General features: G+C 37.3%; 3 protein-coding genes and 1 long non-coding RNA gene across 10 annotated transcripts; 2 read left to right on the plus strand and 2 right to left on the minus strand.

Moving 5' to 3' along the window:
• The first annotated feature begins 234 nt into the window (after positions 1–234).
• LOC141647189 (putative arabinose 5-phosphate isomerase) lies at positions 235–5,221 on the plus strand. The gene is made up of 3 exons (XM_074455288.1): positions 235–1,000; positions 4,464–4,687; positions 4,863–5,221. Exons 1-3 carry the CDS (start codon positions 347–349, stop codon positions 5,017–5,019), a joined length of 1,035 nt encoding a protein of 344 aa, XP_074311389.1. The 5' UTR covers positions 235–346; the 3' UTR covers positions 5,020–5,221.
• A 265-nt stretch (positions 5,222–5,486) lies between these two features.
• On the minus strand, positions 5,487–13,014 carry LOC141647187 (putative lysine-specific demethylase JMJ16). 6 transcript variants are annotated; one of them, XM_074455285.1, is made up of 12 exons: positions 12,750–13,014; positions 10,935–11,239; positions 10,771–10,842; positions 10,185–10,262; positions 9,611–10,084; positions 9,158–9,379; positions 8,585–8,746; positions 8,110–8,478; positions 6,932–7,982; positions 6,733–6,836; positions 6,408–6,605; positions 5,487–6,017 (listed from the first exon to the last, which is right to left on the minus strand). In XM_074455285.1, exons 2-12 carry the CDS (start codon positions 11,232–11,234, stop codon positions 5,754–5,756), a joined length of 3,294 nt encoding a protein of 1,097 aa, XP_074311386.1. In that variant the 5' UTR covers positions 11,235–11,239; positions 12,750–13,014; the 3' UTR covers positions 5,487–5,753. The 6 variants fall into 6 exon arrangements, 4 of the variants coding, with proteins under 4 accessions (XP_074311386.1, XP_074311388.1, XP_074311385.1 ...); XM_074455287.1 differs by having other exon boundaries at positions 12,426–12,906; XM_074455284.1 differs by lacking the exon at positions 12,750–13,014 and adding an exon at positions 11,829–12,433.
• Positions 13,015–13,642: 628 nt separating this feature from the next.
• Positions 13,643–17,954, minus strand: LOC141647190 (ras-related protein RABA5a-like). Of its 2 annotated transcripts, none has more exons than XM_074455289.1 (4): positions 17,698–17,954; positions 15,601–15,714; positions 14,874–15,268; positions 13,643–14,181 (listed from the first exon to the last, which is right to left on the minus strand). In XM_074455289.1, exons 3-4 carry the CDS (start codon positions 15,211–15,213, stop codon positions 13,850–13,852), a joined length of 672 nt encoding a protein of 223 aa, XP_074311390.1. In that variant the 5' UTR covers positions 15,214–15,268; positions 15,601–15,714; positions 17,698–17,954; the 3' UTR covers positions 13,643–13,849. The 2 variants fall into 2 exon arrangements, with proteins under 2 accessions (XP_074311390.1, XP_074311391.1); XM_074455290.1 differs by having other exon boundaries at positions 15,569–15,714; positions 17,698–17,900.
• Positions 17,955–20,025: 2,071 nt separating this feature from the next.
• Positions 20,026–22,449, plus strand: LOC141645905 (uncharacterized). Its single transcript, XR_012545220.1, has 3 exons — positions 20,026–20,179; positions 21,600–21,688; positions 22,231–22,449. It is a non-coding gene; the product is annotated as an uncharacterized LOC141645905 (long non-coding RNA).
• Positions 22,450–25,352: the final 2,903 nt, after the last annotated feature.

A 25,352-nucleotide genomic window follows, 5' to 3' on the forward strand; every position in this document is an offset into this window, starting at 1 on the left:
GTTTAAAGTAAAAGACGGGTCAAATATGCTTAAAGTGGTGATATTTTTGGGTCCTACTATGCAACTTGTTGCTTGTCTTATGCTTAAAAAGTGGGTGGATATTTGGCCTGTCTATAACTATAGACGGATATCTCCCGTATAAAAGCACACGTTAAAAAACCGATTATTCAAGTATCCAACCGACAAACCAAATAAGAAGCCTCTTTATAAAGCGGGAAAATCCCTTAAATAACTACCACTGATTCTTGATTGATTAGTAGTACTACTACTATTAATCTTCATCTCCCACCAATTTTCAATTTCAATTGAAATAATTAAAATCCCAGAAAATCAAGAACAAAAAAAAATGGGATCTCTTCCAACATCATCATCAATCTCAGATCTAAATCAAATCCAAAATGATGAACAAAAAATAACAGAAAAAACCCTTTTAAATCTTTTCAAATCCCAACAAAATTACCTAAATTACTTCTTCAAACACTTAGATGTATCACAAACATTAAAATTCACACAAACCCTAATTTCATCAAAAGGTACAATCTTTTTTACTGGGGTTGGTAAATCAGGGTTTGTTGCCCAGAAAATTTCACAAACATTAGTATCTTTAGGAATTAAATCTGGGTTTTTATCCCCAATTGATGCACTTCATGGAGATATTGGAATTTTATCAAATACTGATGTTCTCGTTTTGTTTAGTAAATCAGGAAATAGTGAAGAATTGATTAAATTAGCACCTTGTGCAAAGGCAAAAGGTGCATTTTTGATTGGTGTTACTTCAAATGAGGTTAATAATTTGTTGGGTTTTGTTGATCTTCATGTACATTTGCCTTTAGAAAGGGAATTATGTCCATTTGATCTTGCTCCGGTTACGTCGACCGCGATTCAGATGGTTTTTGGGGATACTGTTGCTATTGCTTTGATGAGTGCTAGGAATTTGAGTAGGGAAGAGTATGCTGCTAATCATCCTGCTGGAAAGATTGGTAAAAGTCTCATTTTTAAGGTATAATTTTGATTTTAAGTTTCTTTTTTTGCAATTTTTGATAGAATTGTTTGTGTTACTGAATTTTGATGATTTTTTGGTGGTGTAATTTATACTCTTTCCGTCTCAGTTATTTGTTTACCTTTTATATTCATTGTGATGGGTATTTTAAATAAAGGTAAACAAATGATTGGGACGGAGGGAGTATTTATGATATGGGTTTGCAGTGTTGCTGTCAGCTGATCACTTTGCTTGAATTATTGGCAACAGAAGTGTTCCGAGTTGCCAAACACTACCTGAAAGATTGATTACAAATGATGACAAGATACTAGTATATATAGTTTATGATAATGAATGAAAAAGTATTCCCTCCGTCCCAATCATTTGTGTACTTTGATTAAAATACTTCTCGCAAAGAATATAAAAGGTAAATAAATGATTGGGCTGGAGTGAGTACAAATTTATCTTCTCCTTGTCTCTTAAAGATTAGCCATGTTTGATTGGTAGTTCTCCTTTTATCGTCTTGGCGAGTGATATGATGAGGCTGCAGAGTGGAGGTAAGGTTTATGAGGAAACTTCTAGGGGAGAAATGGAGCTGGTTAACTGTGGGTCTGTGGCTTGTTTGCTAAGGTTTAGTGAAAGGTTTATTTGCTTTAGGTTATAGTTTTTGATTGATATAGATGACAGTTGTGACAAATCGGCTGTTTTTAGATGTGCTGAACCACTGGCAACATTTTGATAATCGGATTAGGTTACGTTTGGCATATGTTTCTGAGGAAACATACAGCGTTTTGATGTGTAGATAGTATAATTTTACATGTGAGAGTTGAGACCATTTGGAGGAGTTGCAAATTAGATGGAAATCTCTATAGTTAGCATTAAGACGTAAAAACAGACAGTCTGAAACCACTGTGTGGCTGATTACGATATTGTTATTGTTTGTTTTGAGAGGGAAGTTCATTTCATTTTGTATGGAGCCGAAGAATTGGTATTCTTTGGATTTGATTATGATGGAACAAAGTGAGCAAATATTCTTTGGTTTTGAATTATGATGGAACAAAGTAAGTTGCTCCCGAAATTGGTTGTGATTTTTAAACAAAATTGCTATATCACGCCCCCTGTTTTACTTATTACGCCCCCTACTTTTTCATTTATTCCTTTTTTGCCCTTGGACTTGAAAATTAATTAAACTAAAAATAAATATTGTTTTATAGTTATTGATTTTCGGAGACGGTTTTTTACATTAGTGTTGAATTATTGTTGTGTAGAGCCTATTAGGAATGCGTTTTTGTCGTAAATATGCTGCGTTTTTTGGTAGTGACAATCGAAATAGTTTAGGGAAAAAAAAAAAAAACAATAAACGACGGTGGGTGGGTAGTGTCATGTGAAGTACATGACGGAGCCAAGGCCTTGTCGTGTGACTTACATGACGGTGCCAAGGCCTTGTCATGTGACTTACATGACGGTACCATGGCCATGTCATGTGGTCTGCACGACAGTGCCCGGGCCATGTCGTGTATTTCACATGACGGAGCCTGGGCCGTGTCTTGTAACCCACATGACATAGAGGATGTTGGTTTTTTTTTTTTTTTTTTTTTTTTTTTTTTTTTTTTTTTTTATCGTGTATAATGTATTTGTTTTTTTAATCGGTTTTGTTATTTAAATACATTAAAATAATTTATGTCGAGTGTTTTAAGAGGGACCGTCTACATTACTAAATTAATTATTAGGGTTTTTCCCATCTGTACCCCCGTGGTTTTCACTTTTCCCAACCGTACCCTCGCGTATCAGAGATTACTAATTGTGCCCTTAAACTTAATTAATGACTCCCATCCGTGACTAAACTTTGCTACTCCGTTTGTTTTGGCCGTTAAGTGCTACCATGGCACGCCTTATGCCAACATGGCTGCTTACATGGCATTATATCGACGGTTTTTCTAATTTATTGTCTCACTTACGTTTTATCGACTTTTAATTATTTGCAATTACCAAACTACCCTTATTATTTTCAGATTCCGAATCAAAATCGATCGAATTAAATCCAGAAAATTTCGCCCGTCCTATTACCTTATTCCGACTCATTTTGTATGCTTAGTTGTCTAATAAGCTCATTTAATTACTAATTTAAAATAATTAGTCGTAGTAGTTTATAATTAATAATTAATTGTATTTATGTATAATATTAGTATTATTATTATTATATTAATTTAATGTGCTGGCAAGACGGAAAAGTGAGGCGGAAGAGCAAGACGGGATTATGAGAAGAAATGGCGGAGGTGAAAATAGGCCAAATCATGGAAAAATAAACTAAGTAAAGGAGTAGCTGCTAATTTCAGACGGTCTTTGCTGAGCTTTTACTACCACCTCCGGCCACCGTGGCAGCCACCACCACTCACCACCCTCCACTTCCAACATCACATCCCAACTATCCACGACCACCATGGACCATCGCAACAGCCACCACGAACCCTTCTTCCACCCCCGTCCGTAAACAATACAAACAACAACCATCTCATGCACCCATCTTTCAACCACCCACAACAGCCACCTCCAGCCACCGTGGACCTCACCTACGATCACCCACGGAGGCTGACAGAGGTGGGGGCAGCAGAGCAAGGTAGGAGGCGGTTTGGGTTGAGGAATAGGATAGAGTGAAGAGGTTGGTGAGTGTGAATAAGGCGGGACATTACAAATAATTAAAAGTCGATAAAGCGTGAGTGAGACGATAAATAAGAAAAACCGTCAATATAATGAAATTAAGGGTATGACTAGTGAATGGTAGAAGGGGTTTTAGTAATGCCATGTTGGCAGCCAAGTCATGCCTTGTTGGCGCATTAAGCGTGCCATGTTGGCAATTAACGACAACATTTGACGGAAAATTGAAGATTAGCCACGGTTGGGAAACATTAGGTAAGCTTAGGGGTACAATTAGTAATCTCTGATACGCGGGGGTACAGTTGGGAAAAGTGAAAATCACGGGGGTATAAATGGGAAAATCCCTAATTATTATAAAAATAGTCGCCAAAATACATTTGCGTAAAACGATATTTAATTTTTTCTAAAACTAATTTGAAAGTCCAAGGGCAAAATAGGAATAAATGAAAAAATAGGGGGCGTAACAAGTAAAACAGGGGGCGTGATATAGCAAATCTCTTTTTAAATCTTGAAATAGCAGTCAATTGATGTACTTCACAATGTAAAAACAACCTCTCTTGGTAACGCACGGATAAAACCAAGTACATCTGACTTCATTACCTCATTATTTGCGGGAGCCCTTTGTACTTTGGCGTAATGTTAATTGTTGAGTGTTATGCATTCATCTCTTGAAAAACAAGAGCTTGTCGCTCTCCATGGGATGACTCCAGATTGTACCCCATCTCCTATACTAGGAAAAAGGCGGTTGTTTTACCAGAAGACATGTTAGTATCAATGGGTGTTCCTTCAGAATCATTAATCAACTAAATTGATTTGTGTGGCTTTGCAGGTAAGGGATGTTATGAAGAAACAGGCGGAACTTCCTGTCTGCAAGGAAGGAGACTTTATAATGGATCAGCTTGTTGAGCTTACTAGTAAAGGATGTGGTTGCCTTCTTGTTATTGATGAGAACTACCATCTCATCGGCACCTTCACTGATGGGGACTTGAGACGTACACTCAAAGCTAGCGGAGAGGGGATCTTTAAACTTACAGTTGGAGAGATGTGCAACAGGTAATGTGCACGTAATTTTGTGGCTGAATTTCCAAGATAAATTAGTTTGCAGGTTTTGTACACGTTATATGCTCGTGTACAGTGGTTCTGTATTTCAGAAACAATGCTCAGTTTTCGGCCACCAAAATGCACTTTGAGTTATGACCAACAGTTTTACATGATTGCCAACTTACAGGCACCCAAGAACCATTGGTCCCGATGCAATGGCAGTCAGCGCGATGCAAAAGATGGAGTCCCCACCATCTCCCGTGCAATTTCTGCCTGTTATAGATGATCAAGACACCTTGATTGGAATTGTTACCTTGCATGGTCTAGTCTCAGCCGGTTTGTAAAATTTTCTCGAGTGCATCAGCATTTTCATTGTAATATTAGTGATTAGATCAGCCATATTTGTAACTCTTTGGAATGATTACAAAGATGTGCTATCCTATTTGTTAAATTCGTTCATGTAACTGTATTGTATAAGTTGCAAGGAAATATGTTATGGTTCTTGAGATGCATTATAGAATAAAGTTATTTCTTAATTCGGCATTCTAACACGGTATGATTTTAGTTGGATCGGCTGGTCTCACATTGTACCGTTAGTTCTTGTATGAGACCGTTATATGAAATGAATTTGTTGTATCCATACATGGACATATATGAGTTTTTATCGACGTTGGATTACTGTAAAACCGTGTTATGGAGTAATCAATTGCTCGAGCTATCAATACTCCGATACATATTTGCATTTGATGCTTCCGATCGAATCCGAGTAGAAGGCTAGTAAGGCAAGCAAAAATGTATTGAGATGCCATCATAAAGAATTTACTTTGATTTATTTGTACGTAAAAATGTTAATTCAAAATCTCCTGTGCACCGAAAATTGAAACCTACTAGTGAGGTCAAGAAGACTGGAAAGAAAATTGTGATATCCGACGGATAAATTTCCAGCTTCTTTATGAAATTAAGATTATGAGTGAAAAGAACTCGAGAACCTAGAAAATAAAGAATGCCAACTAATATTAGCTCCAGTCTCAAAGTTCATTTGCGACGAGATCATATCCCTTTGAGACTGGATACTGCGCTACCTTGATTGACTCTGCATCTCTTCATCAAGAATGCGGGTTACCAGGTCCGGGTTATTCATGAGAACATCCTGCAATACGCGTAGTTCTTCTGGGTTTGCCTTCTTGAATAGGGCTCTGAGTAAAGTTTCAGTTCCTGCTTCTGGTAGAGAATTTAGGTTTATAGGGTTTTCTCCATGTTGAGAGCAATGTGAGATTTGTGAAGAAGGCCGAGAACTCCAATATGCTGTACATACACGGTTTTTGTCTAATGCTTCGATAGCCTGCCGGAACAAAATTGCTGGTTAGAACAATTTGTCTCAATACCGACATTATACTCCAATGCCTTGAACAGTTAAAAAGGGTCACAATATAAGAAGCACAAAGTCGAAACAACTTAAAAGTCATTTTGTTTTATTCCGTCATGTTACATTGCCAAAGAATGCTACTAACTTCATCCCAAATTTATTCTCCAAATATCGAAAATGATAGTGAAAATTTGTCATATTCGGTTTTTCAAAATAACTATTTTCAGATTTATCATTTTGAAAAGATGGAACTGTTGTACTATCTCTACCGAGAAGATCAAGAAGACGAACTAATCCAGTGAACCTGAGTGGAACAATGAATAGAGAAATCGACAGCAATAAAAAGCTAATATAGAGGATACATACCTGAACGATAGTTGGGGAAGTAAAACCGAACATTTCATATCCATCAAGGCTGCCAGGCGGTTGTAAAGGGGGGAGTTTCAATTCTCCGAGTTTGTGCTGCTTACTAATCTCCTGATTAACTCTTTCACGGACAGTTTCCCAGCATTTGGTAGGTGACACCTGAACAAAAACTTCATTTGGGGTCTGTTCGAGAAACACCTGAAATTGAATAAAGGTTTTAGGTACTCTATCCAGCCATTTGTAATACAGTAACTAAGAACGTGTGGCCATATCGACCTTTAAAGCATTTGAATCTCATTGTGAATAGCCAAATTATGCACAATACCATGAAAAGAGGTCCTTTTGATCCTCCATCCAAAATTTCTGAGACATAGTAGCACATATTTGTGGGATCGGAGATACTTATGTATCTGACACGGCTTTTAAAACCTAGAGAATTGAAGAATTATTGTTATTATTAGTCGAAAGGTATAACAAAAGAAAACCCTGAGAAAATAAATATATATATTAGAAAAGTAGCAAACCTTTTAGGAAGATTGCTTTACTGGTACTCCATTCCTTTCCAGGAACAACACACCCAAATTCAAGCGGCTCAACGTTACAACTGATTCTCCGCACAACTTTTGCTATTCGAGGCCCTTTCTGGCGATAATATTTGTCCATGGTACTTTGACTACAGGATGGACTTCCTGGAAGAGTTCTTGCATCATCTGCTAGCTTCAAATAACTCGGAGCACAAGCTTTATTTTCAGTAAGAACATCTGGAGTTGTGTTTGGGGACGTTGAGCACGACAAACACTCATCCTTTAAACTGGCTTCAGCAGCCAAGGCTGCATTAGCTAGATCACACAGATTCATCTTATGATCAGCCTCGAATCCTTTGACATCCTGACTTTCCCCTTTAACCCCATCACGGAGTAATTTCTTTGAATTTTCATCTTCATCATCACTAAGACAAACAACATCATCTTTGCCATTTACAGAGTTGACCAGTGAAGTGCTACCTTTTCGCTTTCCTAGACGAGATAATTTAAATGGCGGGATCTTCGTCGCTTCTAAGGCGAGACAAACTTCAGGGAAAGTATCCTTCTGAGATGAAACTATCTTTGGTTTTGAACTGATATCTCCGGTTTTTGAGATTACTAATTCTTGTGGGCTTTTCTTAGTAGCAGGATTATGAACTGATGTCTCCGAGATTGGAGTGCCGAGACCAGTAACTTGGGATTTGTCTTTGGAAATGCAAGAACTTAAGGCTAGCCCAAGATCACTTCTTGCCCATCTATATATGGCACTTAATTTACCTTCCAAAGCATCAACCAGGATATTCAATTCTGTAATATCATAACGAAAGAGGAAATATTTGGCATCCCAGTTACAGGAACACATCTGTTTAGCGTGATTCAAGCATGCAAACCGATCAGGTGAACAACTACAGCCTGCAGCGGATAAGTGCAAATCGTAGAAACACACACTACATTCCCTCTCAGTTTTTGCATCAAAACTACTATCCATCTTCACTGCCTTGGAGTATTTACACAGGAATTCTCTTCTCACATTCTCTGCATCAACACGTGACTGCAAAAAAATTGAAAAACGATCAGCTCCACATCAACCACAATTACCATCAACCACAAAAATTCAAAAACGATCAGCTGCACAAAACCATCTAGGAGAGTAATAAAAACTGAGAATTTTAACATACCCTGAGAGATTTTGCTAAGATTCCATCCCTTCCACAAACATCCTTCCATCTCAAGTTATCGACAGTATAATTTCTAAGTAAGTTAAGTTCCCAGTTAGCTTTTACAGCTTCTCTAGCGGCCCCCAACAACAATTTATCATGGGAGACAGTTGTTTTTCTTTGTTGCTCACGGTAAAGCTCCACGGCCCTTTGCCCATGTGGAAACCAATCAATAGGAGCCAGATTAACTGCTTCTGCACAGTTGAACCCAGTGTTGAATCCCGCGTGATATGCCCGGGGAAAAGTCAAGACAAAATCCCCTTCATTCTGAACGCACCGATATACAGGTACACCCGCTAATTTAAGGATGGATGGAGAAAGTTGCGTGATCTGTGAAGATCACAAAAGGGGATGTTTAGATGGGTATTATACATTTTGCACGATATTTCTGACTAAAAAGAGAAAGAAGCCAAAAGTTTGCACGATTTCAACTAACCAATTTATGGAGGAGATCAGGCTGCTCGTCAAAGAGGTCAGGCAGATGTTTTTTCATTGCATCCTCCAACTTAGTTGCTTCACTCCCAGGAACACCATACCACATTTTCGGAGCACCAAAATGCAGGTAATTCAGAGAGTATAGATGATGGTCTTCAACATGCTGTTTCACATAACATGTACAAAGTGCAAAATTATAAGTATAAAATAGGCGAAATTGGGATGAGATAAACCATGAAGAAATATGACATGTTTGATATCCTGAAGTAAAATGTCAACATTGCGGAGCTATGTTACTTCAGACTTAGCTGCAGGCATCGGGTGTGGGTGCACGTCAAGGTGTCAGCATAAGGTGGAAATGATATGTGTTTATACAGTACTACGTGTGTTTTCTAGACAATATGCTTTGACACCGCAAACAGAAACTTATAACTTATTTACAGATACGGTATGGAATGATAAAAAAAACTTCATGTTCATTCGTATATTAATGCACACCGTAAAGAATATACTCATGCATAACCCGGAAAATCTGTTCGTACTAACGACAAAGCACCATTATGAACTAACTTACCCAGCAAAAAGACGAAAAGCACATTCCGATATACAACCATGGTACTTGGACGCCTGATATATCTGCATTTTCGTAGGAAAGGACAGAACCCGGAAGCCTTGGTAAATTGTTCAAGTTCCATCCAGATTTGACATATTCATCATCAGTGGATGAACACTCGTTAGACATTTTTTGGAAGCCACTGCCGAAAACACCAGTTTCCAAATCAGCCCCATACAGAACCTATAAGAACATTCAGAGTAATAAAATTAATAACAGGCCCAACAAAAAAGCATGAAGTAATAATTCAATTATTTTATGCAATTAGTCTTATGTGAAATGGTTCATGTGAGCCGACCCCAAATCATTTTGGGATTAAGGCTCTGATGTTGTTGTTGTTGTTGTAGTTGTTGTTGTTGTAGTCTTATATGAATGGTCCTACAGATTAGGCTCAATCCGCTCAATATATCATACCTCGATTTCTTCAGTGGGTTTCTCAACTACTCGCCAATATTCACCCTCTATAGCCTCAAGGGATGGCTCCAACTTCTCATCTGCACAATTTTCATTACCGAAGAATTGGGCTTTGAAATCATCTGCATACCTCTGAAATTCATCTAAAGTAAAATCAGGTCCCGGTTCAAAACCAAATTCAGTTTCTCCAGGCTCCGAGGTTTTTCCACCCCCAGGTGCGCATTCCATCCCCATTCTCGAGCATCGTCTCCTTTTCTTCCTCATGTGACCTTTTAATAGTTTTTTCGATGCATCACGATTTTGCAGTTTGTCTACCTTCTGTACACGAGTAGTGAACTTAGACATTTCCCATAACTCTTTCTCCTTCAAACGACAGGGAGGTTTCCATGAAGCAGGAGGAATAATACGGCAAATTCCATATTGTTCAGCTTTAGGGCGTATCTTTTCTATATACCGTATTGTATCTTTAAATTCCTGCAGAACATTAACATATCAGACCTCCAATGAACAGGTATTACATAATGATATAAGAAGCACAGTGAAGTACATAGTTAAATAGTTATGAAGATCAGACCTCTTCACTTGGGTAAAATACCGGAACGTCCTCAAGGTCAGCCCTACAAGCAGCCTCAGGTTGCCATCTTGCAATCACCTGCAATGACTCTATTAGCAAAGACTTTAAATAGAAAAAAGTCTTAAAGTCCACGAAGTTCACATCAATAAGTAGACCAGACCCTATTCACAAACTCTCAAGCTGCACATGTCAAGCTCTCAACCCAAACCCGCATATTATTATCTAGCGCTTAATGTTACAAGGTTCTAGGTGTACGAAGGTAGGAAGAGGTGAGGGCCCATGGCAAAGGGAAGACATAATAAACGAGCTAAAGGGGAAAAAAAAAAAAAACATAAGAATTGCATAGTCGTGTGCCTCGCTAGCTGCACGTTATCCAAAAGGCGCAACTAAGTCGTGCCAAGGCATTTTGAGTAATGCTTTACCAAGCATTGCGAGCAAGGTGCTCTAGACGTGTTTTATTAAACTAAGATCTAAGAACTTTGTCGATTTCACCGAGGTATGACCAAACCAGACAAATTAGCTCAGAAAAGTTACGAAAGGCAACCAGCTAAGTCGAACTGACTCATCTATAAAGCAACAGGCTCACCTTCTGGCAATTCTGACATTCATTGCAACCGCGAATCACTCCTTTTGGAAGTGCTGGCTTCATAGGAAAGTTCTGCATGATAAATGAAAAAGATATGAATGTAAACTATGATTAAGAAAGATAGTAGCTGGCTGATAAAGAGCATTACACAAACAAGACATTACCTGATCAAGCTGCTCGGCATCAGACTCCTCGTCGGAGCATTGATTGTATCGACCAGGATTTGTTGATGATCTACGCCTCAGGGATCTTATAATTTTTGCGGGACCACCTAAATCAGTTTCTCTTTTAACATTGACTGATTCTTGTTGTGAGAGATTTGAAGAAACTGAGCAACAAGGTTCATCACTATTTTCACTCTTTTTCAATTTATCAAATGAAGTGAATGCTTCAAAACCAGGTGGCCTTGCTGGAAAGTCAACATCCTCTTCTTTTAGACAAGCTCTGAGAAGCTCTGTCCCCATTTGTACTGCAGAAAACCACGATCAAAATACGATTCAGCCATCAATGCTCGAAAATAGTATTATAAGATAAATAAGATACAAAGATCACCCAGAAAATCCTCACAAAACACAGATTTTCAAAGTACAATGGCAACAATCGTCTGAATATCAGAGATCCTAAATAATCGACGGAAAAAAAAAATCTGGTTCCAGGGCTTCAAAAGAACTAAACAGTTTGATTGATATGATGCAGGCATGCAGCATAATGACATAAATTAAAGATTGATATCAAATAATGACCAACAGTTGATCCCTCGATTCCTGCTGTTTCGATAACTGGTTAATGATTCTTCTTTATAGAAAAATCGATTGTATTTTTTTTAGAATAAGATTGTTCACAGACTACACAGAGGCAATCAGACAGATAGAAAATCATTCTTCAGGAATGCAGAACCACACACAGCATGCAGACAGGGAAATTAATCATATTCCGATATCCGACAAAAATCAAACAGGAAACACAAATCTGTAAGAACCCTTATTCATGCAAAAAATCATACTGTTACACAAACTTATGAAAAAATTTATACAGATCTGATTAGTTACATGACTTACATGCTCCTGATCTATATATCTGAATTTCTGATTGACCAACCCAAAATCAAACAGTTTCGACAACAACCCGGAACCCGGATTCTTAATAAATCCAAACAGTCAAAAACTGCAATACAGTAAATCCCAGAAATCAAAAAAATAAATTAATCACTAATCAGGAACCCTTTTTTGGTCAGATCTGCCCTAACCCAGAAAAAACACATCAATCTCCACACTTTAATAAAAATAAATTTTCCTAATCATAACAAAACAATAAAAGTTGAAATATAAACAAAAGAAACTAAAAAAACCCAATTTAGACAAGGATTAGGACAAGGGTAATTCTGGAAAAAGAAGAAATAAATTTAATTGAGGAGGTGATATATACTGATATGGGTATCAGGGTTACAGGATATCAGGATATGTATATCTGTGTTCTTGAAAAATTAGGGAAAATCCATGAAGAAATAAATTAAAAATTTAAACCTAATTTTAATTCTTCTTCCTATGTCAAATTAAATCACCCAAAAGTTAGGTCAAGAATTGCAAAGAATCAATCACTGTGGTGTATGATATTATCAGATTAATTAAACTAATTAAAGAGAAAAAAAAAGGAACCTGTTTTTGTTTGCTTTAATTAAATTAGGTTAGATGATGTATATCCTTTAAGATCTTGATTTTAATAAATCCATGAAATTTTCTGAATTTATAATGGTTGAATTAATTAATTTAATTCTTGTTCATGGAATTGTAATAAAGTAGATCTGATCTAATTATCTAATGATGTTGTGATGAACCCTAGTTCTTGTAATCAGAAAGTTTGGTCCAATGGATAAGAATTCTGGTAAATAAATCATGCAATTACAACCATACAAATCATACGATACGAGTATGTTATTATAAACGGTTTTTCTAACGTGCGATGATTATAATTTATATTACCATGTGGAATATGTAATCCAAGTAAATATATTGATGATCTTGGAAAATAATTAAAAGGGAGATTTGGGGAAAAAAATTGATGCAGAAAAGAGGAAATTTGAATGGAGAGAATAAGGGGAGGAGGAGTTAATGGAATTGGTGAGTGAGTTGTGGTTTTGTGTTTCTGTGTTCTGGTAAAGGTGATATAGGTGATAGGTTCAATGCTTTAACGTGTGAGGAGGAATGCCTTTTCATATTAGGGGACTGGTAAAAGAGGACGGAAATCGGAAAGTCGATTCGAGTAAGCGAGATATATGGAATTATTATGGATTTGGATTGGATATCGGGTTTTGGTATTGAAGGTTGATTGATATTGATAAGTTGGATAAGGATGAGAGTTTAATTGGGTAGAATTGATTGATTGAAATCGGGACGTGATTTGAAATTACAAAATCTTGAATATGGAAAATGGAAAAATTAATTTAGTACGGAATATGGAAATATTATAACGTGCCATGAATTGTGATTGTATTTCCCTTTCGAAAGACGTAGTGTATCAACGTATTGTAATTGTTTAATCTCGAGTGCATAATTGTTTAATCTCGAGTGCATTACTTGTAATCCAGACCGAAAAATAAAGAAAAGCATGAAGCAAAACAGAATATAATTGAACCCATACTGAATGTCACCGCCCTTGACCTAATTTGATGTTACACATCACAATTGAACAAAAGTTTTAGAAGAAAACTTCATTCAATGAACAAGATTTTTTTGGGCCCAAAAATTGTCAAAAAACACCTCGTTTTCACTTACCGATATTCGGCTTTTCGGGGCGAAAGTGCGAAATTAAATCTAGAAATTTCTTTCAGAAGTAAAAAACTGAAATTTGGAGTAACAAAACTCTCCAAAACATCTAACAAAACAAGTCCATTACCATTACCATGCACTCGGAACCGACTACCAACGATTTCTTGCTACAATTGGTCAAACCTTGTTTCCCACCAAACAAAGAACAAACTCAATTTCCCAGAAAGCTCTCAAACTTTTTGTAATTTTGATTCACAAATAAGACCTTAATGGTAAAAACAATTCACCTATGTCTGGGAATCACATAACAAAGGCTAACTACAACAACCACCTTTTCTCGGATGCTTAACATCACTAATTTCACCTTCTTGTAATACTACAGTCTTCCCGTTAATCAATGATGACGAGTCACTCTTCTTTAGTTCGTCAGATTGCATAACTTTACGGCTTAATATGTCATAAATCTCTTTAACGACGGTCTGGAAAGCAACGGCAACGTTAGATGAATCTAAAGCAGAAGTCTCGATGAAGAACAGGCCTTGTGTTTCTGCTAAAGCCTTTCCTTCGGCTGTTGACACCTCCCTAGCATCGTTCAGGTCGGATTTGTTCCCAACGAGTATTGTTACCACGTTCATGTCGGAATGTGCTGCCATACAATATCTTTAATGATCAAATACAATTACAAGATAAAATAGTCACATGGGAAATTACTCGAACAGAATGCATTCTACAAAACATCTAACACGTAATTGTTTTTGTACAATAAACAACTATAATAACAAGAGTACAAGACCATAGTGCTCAGAAGGCTCCTGCAGCCCTGCCTATGACAGGGAAGGGGTTTGATGTACGAAGTCTTCCAAAATTGTGGTTAGAACACATAACGTAATGTATGGAAAACTTGATTTCAAATGAAAATACTTCACCTGAAATCTGCAGAGAGAATTGTAAGTGATAGGGTGTGGAGTCGATGGGGCACTGGGGGTGTCTCCAAACAGACCATAAAGATCGTTTTCGAATTTGTACTTATCATAACTAATTCGATTAGGACTTCACCCACATTGGCGATAGAGACGGCAGTTAGGGTAGTAAAAGCAAAGCACTTATGACTACATGAGCATAGGATCGCAGGTAGCTAGCTGGTCATGTTTCTCATATAGAGGGAGTAAGAGCTAAGCTAGGGAATCAAAGCAGGATACAAATCTCAAATTGCAAGAAAATCGGTATTTCGAATATCAAATAAAAAAAACGTAATCAAACACGTCAAAATATTATCACGACCCACAAACAGAACCATAAAGAACGACAGAAAATGACAAAACGAGATTTCAAGCTTACTGTTGAGTTCGTTGAGCCATCTTCCAACACTATCAAATGTTCTCCGCCTACTGATATCATACACAACAAGAGCCCCGACAGCACCTCTGTAGTATGCTGATGTAACTGCTCTAAACCTCTCTTGACCAGCAGTGTCCCAGATTTGTGCTTTGATTTCCTTTCCATTAATTTCTACCTTTTGTGTTTGGAACTCAACACCTATCGTGGACTTTGAATTTGGGTAAAACTCATCCCTTGCGAATCTCACAAGCAGATTAGACTTGCCAACAGCAGAATCTCCAATTAAAACAATCTTAAAAAGGTAATCCTCAGAACTTTGTTCCTCTGAATAAAAAGCCATCTTCTACACAGACAACAAGGTCCGGCTTTAAAGGATCATACTCAGCAGTTTGTACCTGGAATAAATCAGCTTCTTGTTTAGTTAGGTAAAAGACAACTACTACAAAAACTTCAAACATGGGATAAAAATAAAAAAGGTTTCTAAAAATAACTTGGCAACAAATTAACACATCAGCATAAGGCTGGATGGATATGAACTGTCAATCAACAGGTCTAAAGGGCCTCGCTAAGGGTCTTTCTTTGTGTCCTTACCCCGCCCATATAATTTGGCAGTCCAACTTGACTGACCCTTAATTTACTCGTAATTTTTTTTCCGACATTTGTCTAAGCCTGCTCAAAAAACGTCAGGGATATACCTCATTATTTTCAGAGATATCACACAACTTACCCACTAAGCAAATAAAAGTATCCTCATGGCTTTTTGATCCATCAGCTCCCTCCCATCACTTTCCTATCTTTTTAACCAGCAAGTAGAGAGTTGTGACTGCTGGCGTTAGCAAATCTGAATATAGAAACAGATGTCACTCCAGGTTAGCTTTGGGCTGAGAGATCTAAAAACAGTAAACAAAAACAAAAACAAAACAGCCTCTTTACACATTAGACAGGCTTCCTAAGACAAGACTCGCTATAAGTATCTGACATATCTCCTGACACTACAGACGAGTTGGTACAAGATATTGGTTCGGATGCCAAGTTGACATTAATAATCCCAACAAGAGCGGAACAATAGCGCCAAAACAGTAGAAGCAGGAAGAAAAGCAGCGCCAACAACAGTAGGAACGCCATGCCACCAACTAGCAGCAACTCAGTCAGCAAATATAAAAATAGAGTAAACTAACTTCAGAAAATAATGTGATGCTATTATGAGTAGCATTGAATTGTTATACTTAGGGGCTTAGTGCTAGACCTATTCCCTTAGATCCTTCTAATAGAAGAGCATGACTAGATTGGCAACATCTGTAAATCTCGATGAACAAATTTCGCCGAAACAATTCAGATGATAATACAAAAAAACTGCCATAACTCTAGAGTGTAAAACAGGAAAGCCACGTGACTCGCGATGCTCTAAAACATGAAAGGAACAAGTAGCGACAATATAAATTAATCTATATAACTTGTGCAGTAATGCAGAATCCAATAAATCAATTTTAAAAGTAGAAGATCCAATCTAACAACTATCCCAAGACGAAAGCCAGAAAGAAAACCAAGGGGAAAAAGTTATAAATAGTTGCATTATTTCTAATTATAACGTTAATAGTTCAACTGAGGCACTATTTTCCTCCTATAGACACAATAGAAATTTTTCCATTCCTGTTTCACGATTCAACTTTGGTCTTGGGTTCTCACTAACTGTCGACAGAGATTCTGATAATTTAGTCCAAGAACCTACTCCATAAGACCATAACATTTAGAAAGCAAAGATCAGTTAAAATGGGTCAACAGTATTCAGCATGTTCTATATTTAGAATTGATTACACATGGTTGCCGAACCCATCAAAATAATACTCCGTGTTCCATAATATTAGGATATTAAACTATTTACGCTTAAACTTTTGGTGGAGATGTTCTCTCACGTTGTACAAGACCACCTTAATGACCCCGAGGTCTCAAAATCGAATCCCGAAAACCTCCAAAAATCACACGAGTGAAATTTCAGCACTGATCAAATGTTGGGGTCAATTTTAACGTAATTGTTATGTTTCTTTCTAATACGAATCTGAAAGACAAAAAATTCAAATTTCTATTGTCCGAAAAGCTATGGGGTCTCAATGAGACCCCACTTCCATGATTCCATCTAATGTGACTAACGCCGCTTACTATAGGTAGTCTGTGATAGATGAATCATCTCAACCAAAACCTTAATGTGATGGTTGAGTCCCAACTATTATAAATATTCCTATTAGTCTCTGCATCATCCACTCTTCAAGGACACTCGAGTGAGGGGTGTATTAGGATATTAAACTATTGATCGTGCCTCAACCGTAAGCTTAAGAATTTGGTTGACATGATTCACCCACACATAATAGATATCTATAATTTGATCATAATCTCGTCTAACCCGATAAAAACATCTATATCATCGCCAAAAACATCGCTTGAACAGCCGCTAGACATGATCATAATGTCAAATAAAGACATTTTATCATCAAATCATTTTAAAACCAGTCCTTCATAAACTTAAGCAATAACAAAAGAAGCTACTAAATCTGCAAGTCAGACTAAACTCGGGCGAGCTACAGAGTCTAAAAAAAAACCCGAATTAATACTCCCTCCGTCTCAATCATTTGTTTACCTTGGATTAACACCCATCGCAGCTAATAAAAAAGGTAAACAAATGATTGGGACGTAGCAAGTATCCTAATACATCAACAGTAAATCATGAAATCAAACAGTAAATTAAACTATTAAAGAGCAGATTAAACAGCAAGTAAGGATTAACAGAAACAAGAAAAAGTAAAATTGAAGAACAAGTAAAGGATACAACCTTAATAAATGTGAAGAATAATGGATTGAAATTTGAAATGGTTGATTAACCTAATTTCAGACCTAAAAAAAGTTGAGCAAATTGATGTAGAAAAGCAGTGAGTAGATGGGTTTGGTGATGAATTGGGGGAAATTAAATTAGAGAAGGTGAAGGAAGCTAGTGATGATTCTGATGAATAGAAATGGAGTCAATGTTTGGTCATTTTCTTTCTACTCTTTACCTCTTGTTTTATTACCAGCTAACCCGTAAATTACCCTACTTGTCTCCATCATTTGTTTATCAATCCGTCTTATTATAGAGGGACACTATCCGTGTCTAAAATTGTAGACGAATAATAACCCTTTCACAAAATGCAAGTAGGTATCCATTTTCCACCCACTTTCATTTTGTGAGGGGCATTATCCATCTACAACTTTAGACGGATAGTATTTATCTAAAGTAAGAATTTGTGTTAACTATTGAATCAAGAAATGTCGTACCGAAATAACAACTAAAACTAGGGAAACTTCTAGGGTTTCTCTCCTAGGGCTCGGTCTAGGTTTAGGTTTAGGTCTTGGTTTTCTCCTCGTGTCTTGAGGCTTATCTCGCGTTTTACGTGAGCGTGGCAGCGTCGTGTCTCGTTTGTTGTGTCGTTTTTTGTTTTGTGTCGTGTTGTTGTTTCATTATTGCGTCGTTTGCACTTTGTCATTAGGGTTAGCGTGTTCTGATGGCGACATCGAAGGATAAGGGAAAGGGAATTATGGCAGCTGAGGACCGGAGGATCACGGATACTTTTCAATGGGATGAAGGGACGGAGGAGGAGGAAGAAAGGGGACAACTCATGCTAGTTGGGAGAATTTGGGCACAGAAATCGATCAATGTGAGGGCGGCTATTGACACGATGACTAAGTTATGGAACCCGTTGAAGCCTATTATTGGAAACGTCATTGATGCGAAGGAGAAGTTGTTCGTTTTTCGATTCGGAACTATGCGGGACAAGGAGAAGGTGTTGGAGAATCAACCATGGCATTTTGATATATTTGTTTGGTGCTTCAATGAGCCAACGACGACGGGTAAGTTAACTGACATCCCTCTTTATCATCTACCACTGTGGGCGAGGGTTTATGACTTACCAATTTCGGGGAGGAGAAACGAAGGCAACGTTAGGAGGATAGGGGCGATGTTGGGGACGTATATCAATATGGAGCTTGGGCCAAATCCAGAAATGGATAGGGCGATTAGGGTGCGGGTCCTTCATGATGTTCGGGTGCCTTTGAAGAAAATGATATCTATTATGATGCCAACTGGGAACGAGGTGTCTTTTGATGTTAAGTACGAGAGGTTACCAACCTTTTGCTATGGGTGTGGGAGACTAGGACATGGTGAGAAAGATTGTGAGGAGGGGCCTTATGATGAGGAAGAGCTACAATTTGGCGAATGGTTAAGGGCATCCCCATGGAAAATTACGAAGACAGTCAAGGAGGGAAATGGTAAAGCTGCTCGGGTTTTACAACCGATTTTCGATGAGGTTCGCAGGAGTGAAGAAGAAGCTGATGTGGCGAAAATAATAGATAAATTACAACATATTGCTGTGAGTTTTAAGATGAGGAAGAGGAGAGACGAAGGGAAGGGGGAGATGGTAGTGGGGGAGGGAGGTGCTGTGGAGGGGATGGAAAGTGACCAAGCAGGCGGAGGGGAAGTTCAAGGGGGGGGTTGAGGCTCGGGATGGGGTCGAGGGCACTGAGGAGAAGGATGTAGGAGGTGTGGAGTTGATGGAGGAGGGGAGTGTTAGGGAGCATGAGCAGACTGCTCAGAATGTCCAGTGGTGTAATACCCCGTATTTTTATATAATTAATTAAACGGATATTATTGAATTAAACGGACATTATTAAACGGATATTATTATATATTAATTATTATACATTTTATATTACTACTTAAGTTGGGTAAATTGTTGAGTCGATAATTATGTTAGGTTATTTTATTTTATTTAACTCGCGTCGTATCGATCCAAGTTATTTGAGACGGGTTTATACGGAATTGTTAGCATCGACCCATTTCAACTGTTCCAAAATGTCCAGCCCAAATTAATTAATAATAGTACCATAACTAATAATGGTACCCTAACATTAATTAATAAAAGTACCTTAACTTTAATTAAAATAATAAACATCCTAGCCTACATATACTATCACTACCCGTCATCATGAACACACACCCCAAATTGACATTAATTAAATATAATACCCTACCTTAATTAAATAATAGTAGCTAACTTTACTTAAAATAATAATCACCTAGCCTACAAATACCCCATCACTACCGTAATAATAAACACACACACACAAACAGCCTTTCACTTTTCTTCAAGATCCAATCTCACCTTTCACGCATTTCGAGGGAGAGAAAGTGAGCGTGGGCCTTGACAGTGCAGCAAGGAATAAAGTAGGGTGGTTGTCAGCGTGTTAAGGCGGCCCTGGTGGTGGTTTTCGTGGCGGTTTGGGTAAGCGTTCAACCTTCCTCTGTTTTTCTTCTTGCGGTCGGGTTTTATTGCGGGTGTTTGCGTGTCTGTTATAAGGGTTTCTGGTGGTGGTTGTCGGGGTAAGGGAAATGGGTGGTCAGGGTAGAGTGTAGGGGTGGTGGTTAGGGCGGTTATAGGTGGTGGTTGTGGCTGTGCAAGGCGGCGTCGACACAGGGGTAGGATCGGGTTAGCTGCGTTTTTAGAACGGGTTTAGGTGTTTAGTTACGGGGTGGAGCCACCGTGGACTCGGGGAGGTCGAAATGGTGGCTCCATGTTGTCGGGGTTCGTGGGCTGGTGGCGACCAAGTCTGTGGTGGTTGGCAAGGGAATAGTTGTTGGCTGCGGTGGTGGTGAAGGGAGAACAGAGGGTGTTTGGTGGTGATGCTCGGTGAACCACGTCGGTTGACCCCTGGTTCGACTCGCCGGCGGCGATCTACCAGGTGGTGGTGGTTGTGGGTGGCCGTGTGGAAGTGGGGGACATGGTTGGTGGTAGTCGTGGTGGTGTGAGTGGCGTACGGTGAGGGTGAGTGAGTGTAAAGGGCGTGTGTTAGTCTAATGCGGGTATTAGAATTGTTTCGAAGCGGGTTGCATAGTTTAAGCGTACAATTCTTTAGTTGGTCGCGTCTTAATTAATTAATGTAGTTTCCGTAACATTTAAATAATTTAATCAATTTAACTTCCGAGTTTAATAATTAGAATCCGTTGATATATCGTATTAATTAATTAATCAATTTAACTTCCGAGTTTAATAATTAGAATCCGTTGATATATCGTATTAATTAATTAATCAATTTAACTTCCGAGTTATTAAATAATTGGAGACGGGTGTTTGAGTTGTTTAAGTTCGATTCGGGTTTCTTAATCGTTTAATTCATTTAAATCTTTTAATTAACATAGTAGTTATTTAATTCAATTTCTGAGTCACTTAAAATAATTACTTAATTCAATTCTCGAGTCACTTAAATAATTATTTAATTCAATTACCGAGTTAAGTAAATGATTAAAGACGGGTTTGAGTCGGGATTGTTCGAGCTGTTTAAGGACTGATTCGGGTATTTATAAATCGTATAACTCGTTTAATCTTTATTTATCACATTAGTTATTTAAATTAAATCCCGAGTCATTTAAATAAATTATTCCCGAGACACTTAATAATTCAAGTCGGTTGTTGAGTGGTTCAAATGTTAATGCGGGTTTTTCTTAAAAGTATAATTCGTTAATCCTTGAATTACCATTTTGGGTTTTTAATTCCGAGTTGCTTAAAATAAAATAATAATTAATCATAATTGATTATCTTGAGTCGGGTTTGCTAAAAGAGAAAAGTTACTATATTAGGAAAGTTTCCACTTTGGGAGATTGCTATATTTAGTAGTTAGTAATTATAAATATTATAATTGTTTTAGGTGACGGATTCGTGAAGGATCGATAATCAGATTCGTTGCTTTAGTTCTGGACTTCTTAACTGCTTAATTGGATTTGCTGGCACTATGAGGTAGGGAAATACACTTGTCCTCTTATCGTCATTGTTGAATTGTGTTGACTTGATTCCTGGTTGTTGCTTTACGTTATCATTTATATTCGGAAAGGTGATTGATTGGTGATTTGATCGTATTGAGCATGATATCACAACATCCGTAAGCGGCATGATTTTATGAATTATCGGTTCATTGATTTACCTATTGCATTGCACTAATTCTTGTTGAGCATTTCATATGCATTGGAGTTGGAGGATGGTGTGGTGGTGATGAGATCGTGATACGATGTGATGTTGTGATAAGGCCCAGGCGGGTTTGCAGACCGCCTGGTGTCCTCGACCATTGGTGGTATATCGACGACGGTCGATTGTTGTGTCTGCCGGGGATCGGTATGGCCGGGCGTAAGGGGATATGAGATATGAGATTGAGTTGAGATGGTGATGGAGGTGACGGAGTATCATGCATATCATATTTATTGTTTATTGTTTTCCCTACTCAACCTCGCGGTTGACCCTGTGTATTCGTGAACACCTGTGACGACCCAAACATTGGCGAGCAGACTTGACAGGTTTAAGAGATAGGACGGGAGCTTGATGGGCGTGAGACACTGGATCAGACGACCTAGTAACTAGATCATCATCTAGAAGATTTCACTTTTATTTATGTCCATTCTTGTAATTTGAGTTGAAAAGAGTAATGGTAATAATTAAGTTAAAATTTTACATAAATTGCCTTGGAGTTTAATTTGTTATTCACTACCTCGGGAAACCGAGATGGTAACAGTCTGTTTTATTAGGGAATGTCTTGACGAGGACTTCTTTTATAAACCGGGGTGTTACAAAGTGGTATCAGAGCGAACGATCCTCAGGCCTAAACCAATGAGCCCAATGAATATAGGATGTGTCTAAATAAAATGAACTCCGGGATAGAACTGTTAGGAGCACACTAAGGTAAGGTATGAGTTAGGGGCCCCCTCACACCGAACCTGTGGTCCTCTCAGTTGAACCGGAAACCATGAGTGTATACGAGGGAACGGGTAGAATAGTGCTTGAGGTTGAACATGGAATTCATCTGTCATTGCCTAAGTGTTAATTGATTGATACATTGGTTATTGCGGGACAACGCTACAGTAAGTATTTTGTATGAATGATGTGTTGGTAGTACTACTATATCAAGTAATATGCGGTTATGTGATCCCAAAGCCATGCTAGTATAATATTGTGATAGTAATAAGAAACACGATAGAATTTCATATCTTTAGTCATCACAATCGTGATGTAAACGTAATGAGTAGATCGAGATGCGAAGGGATTCTACGGGATAGATGATTACGTAAGTACAGTGTGAAATTTAGGTTAGGATGAATTAGTATCAATAGTGTAGTTGTAAGAATTGGGACATAGAAAATGAACGACTTAGTGATAAAACTCGTTTTAGTTGATGTTACTCTTTAACTGACGTTACGACCATTTTCTTTCTGTTCATTGCCTAGGGATAAAAATTTTATGAGAGGTAGCCTCGTCAGTTAGTGTTCTTTTGGCGTTGGTTTCATGCTTATAGGACATACGAATTCTGAATAATAAATATTTTAGTAAGCTGTGGTTAGGAAGTTTCTGTGCAGTGATGTTTGACCAACGATTTTGTAAAAATCCTCATTTAAATTATATTAATAATTTTCGCATAATCCCAACTCCATCGATCGGAAGATTCACATATGTGTTCAAATTGATAAGCCACGGAAAAAATCTTGATGTCTCAATATTAAATAATAAATTTTGCAAACTGACCCAAGTTTTGAACCAATAGCTGTCACATGTTTGTTTGGACCAACTAAGTTGTAAAATTCTTTAAAAATGGAATTCTTGTGCTTTAGACCTAATTCTTTTTCCCTGTGTTTTGAACCCACCATGTTTTATAAAAGTAATATGAATCAAGTTTTAATCAAACAGTTATTTATTCGTGACTTTTGGAAGGTACAACGTAAATCAAAACCTTTAAAATGTGCGTTCTATGTTAAAATTTTCATACAGTTGTTTGAGTAATTCATGAGCCTTAGTAATGTGAATTTATGATGTTTTATATGACGACAGTAGCACGCATGTTCAGTAGTTATGTATTTTAACAAGTGATAAAATTAAAACTTAGCTGATAACATTGTCGGCATGATAGTATGAGTAAAAATTTAATAGCTTTAATTGATTTTAATCAAGAGTGAAATGTTTATACGAGTCCAGTTGTTTGCATACGTTAAATACATTTGGCATGTTGTAATATCTCTGGTGTGTCCATAACAATTGCATACTGTCGGATATATATAAATATAAAACTATATTGTCATAACTTGGTAAAATTGATGGTATTAAAAGTAATTTGATTGTCCTAATATACTCGCATGAATATTATAATAGTTAGGTTTAAAAGTTTACACATGGATGGTAAAATTTATGTAGTTAAATACATTTAATCTTTATATCATGGTGTTGGGTGCAGTTTAAATATATTTAATACAAAGAACGGAATTTTAGGTATGATAGTCTCGTATGTTAACTTTCCAAATATCGCTGTTTACTCGCTTGTTTGACTCGACCAAAAAGTTGTAAAATTTGTCAATCGATGTGCATTTGTCATTCATGAACAATTACTAATGATTTTTACTGGTAACGGTAGCCTCTTTCAGTTGTTAGCAGTAGTTGGAGAACTTTAGTTATAATAATGAAGGTTACGAGGACGTAACCATGTTTTTAGTTGGGGAGGATTGTAAAATCTTAACGCTTAATTTGCACTCGTTTGTAGATTGTAGTTTTGACCAGGTTGATGTTTCGTTGTGAGGTTACCTATGCAAATAAGTCCTATATGTTTTGTTCTTACTTCTGTTAGTTGGTTGATGTGAAAAAGGAGAGTGTAGTTAAACTACTGGTAATGTATTATGAGTTAGCCTATGAGCTGAGTTATGGTTACGGGAGATACGTTGCGGTCCAGTGAGACCATGGTTATTGAGTTACTTGAGTTTGAGATAGGAATTGAGATGGAAAGATGATGGTGTTCTCAGATGATTATATAGTATTATACATTTGTGTTCGCATGTAGTTATTAGTTGTCGTTAATTGGATTAAGAAAAAGACGAGTTAAACTTCGGGACGAAGTTTATTTTTAGGAGGGCAGAATGTAACATTCCGTATTTGTTATGTTTAATTAAAGTGTCAAAAGCGTGTGTTAACCATGTTAGAATTGCGTGACGTCCATAAGTACAATATACAATACCTTTCTGTTGTTGAGTATGGGAGCGAACTTCGGGACGAAGTTCATTTTAAGGGGGGAAGAAGTAATAACCCCGTATTTTTATATAATTAATTAAACGGATATTATTGAATTAAACGGACATTATTAAACGGATATTATTATATATTAATTATTATACATTTTATATTACTACTTAAGTTGGGTAAATTGTTGAGTCGATAATTATGTTAGGTTATTTTATTTTATTTAACTCGCGTCGTATCGATCCAAGTTATTTGAGACGGGTTTATACGGAATTGTTAGCATCGACCCATTTCAACTGTTCCAAAATGTCCAGCCCAAATTAATTAATAATAGTACCATAACTAATAATGGTACCCTAACATTAATTAATAAAAGTACCTTAACTTTAATTAAAATAATAAACATCCTAGCCTACAT

The sequence above is a fragment of the Silene latifolia genome, chromosome 3, assembly GCF_048544455.1.
Source record: "Silene latifolia isolate original U9 population chromosome 3, ASM4854445v1, whole genome shotgun sequence".
NCBI lineage: Eukaryota > Viridiplantae > Streptophyta > Magnoliopsida > Caryophyllales > Caryophyllaceae > Silene > Silene latifolia.

Coding starts and splice junctions, on each gene's coding strand:
- LOC141647189 (XM_074455288.1), top strand. CDS start 347: ATGGGATCTCTTCCAACATCATCATCAATCTCAGATCTAAATCAAATC. Junction 1,001..4,463: donor GTAAAAGTCTCATTTTTAAG/GTATAATTTTGA, acceptor GTGGCTTTGCAG/GTAAGGGATGTTATGAAGAA. Junction 4,688..4,862: donor GTTGGAGAGATGTGCAACAG/GTAATGTGCACG, acceptor GCCAACTTACAG/GCACCCAAGAACCATTGGTC.
- LOC141647187 (XM_074455285.1), bottom strand. CDS start 11,234: ATGGGGACAGAGCTTCTCAGAGCTTGTCTAAAAGAAGAGGATGTTGAC. Junction 8,747..9,157: donor GCTTTTCGTCTTTTTGCTGG/GTAAGTTAGTTC, acceptor TATGTGAAACAG/CATGTTGAAGACCATCATCT. Junction 7,983..8,109: donor TCTTAGCAAAATCTCTCAGG/GTATGTTAAAAT, acceptor ATTTTTTTGCAG/TCACGTGTTGATGCAGAGAA.
- LOC141647190 (XM_074455289.1), bottom strand. CDS start 15,213: ATGGCTTTTTATTCAGAGGAACAAAGTTCTGAGGATTACCTTTTTAAG. Junction 14,182..14,873: donor ATGGCTCAACGAACTCAACA/GTAAGCTTGAAA, acceptor ATTGTATGGCAG/CACATTCCGACATGAACGTG.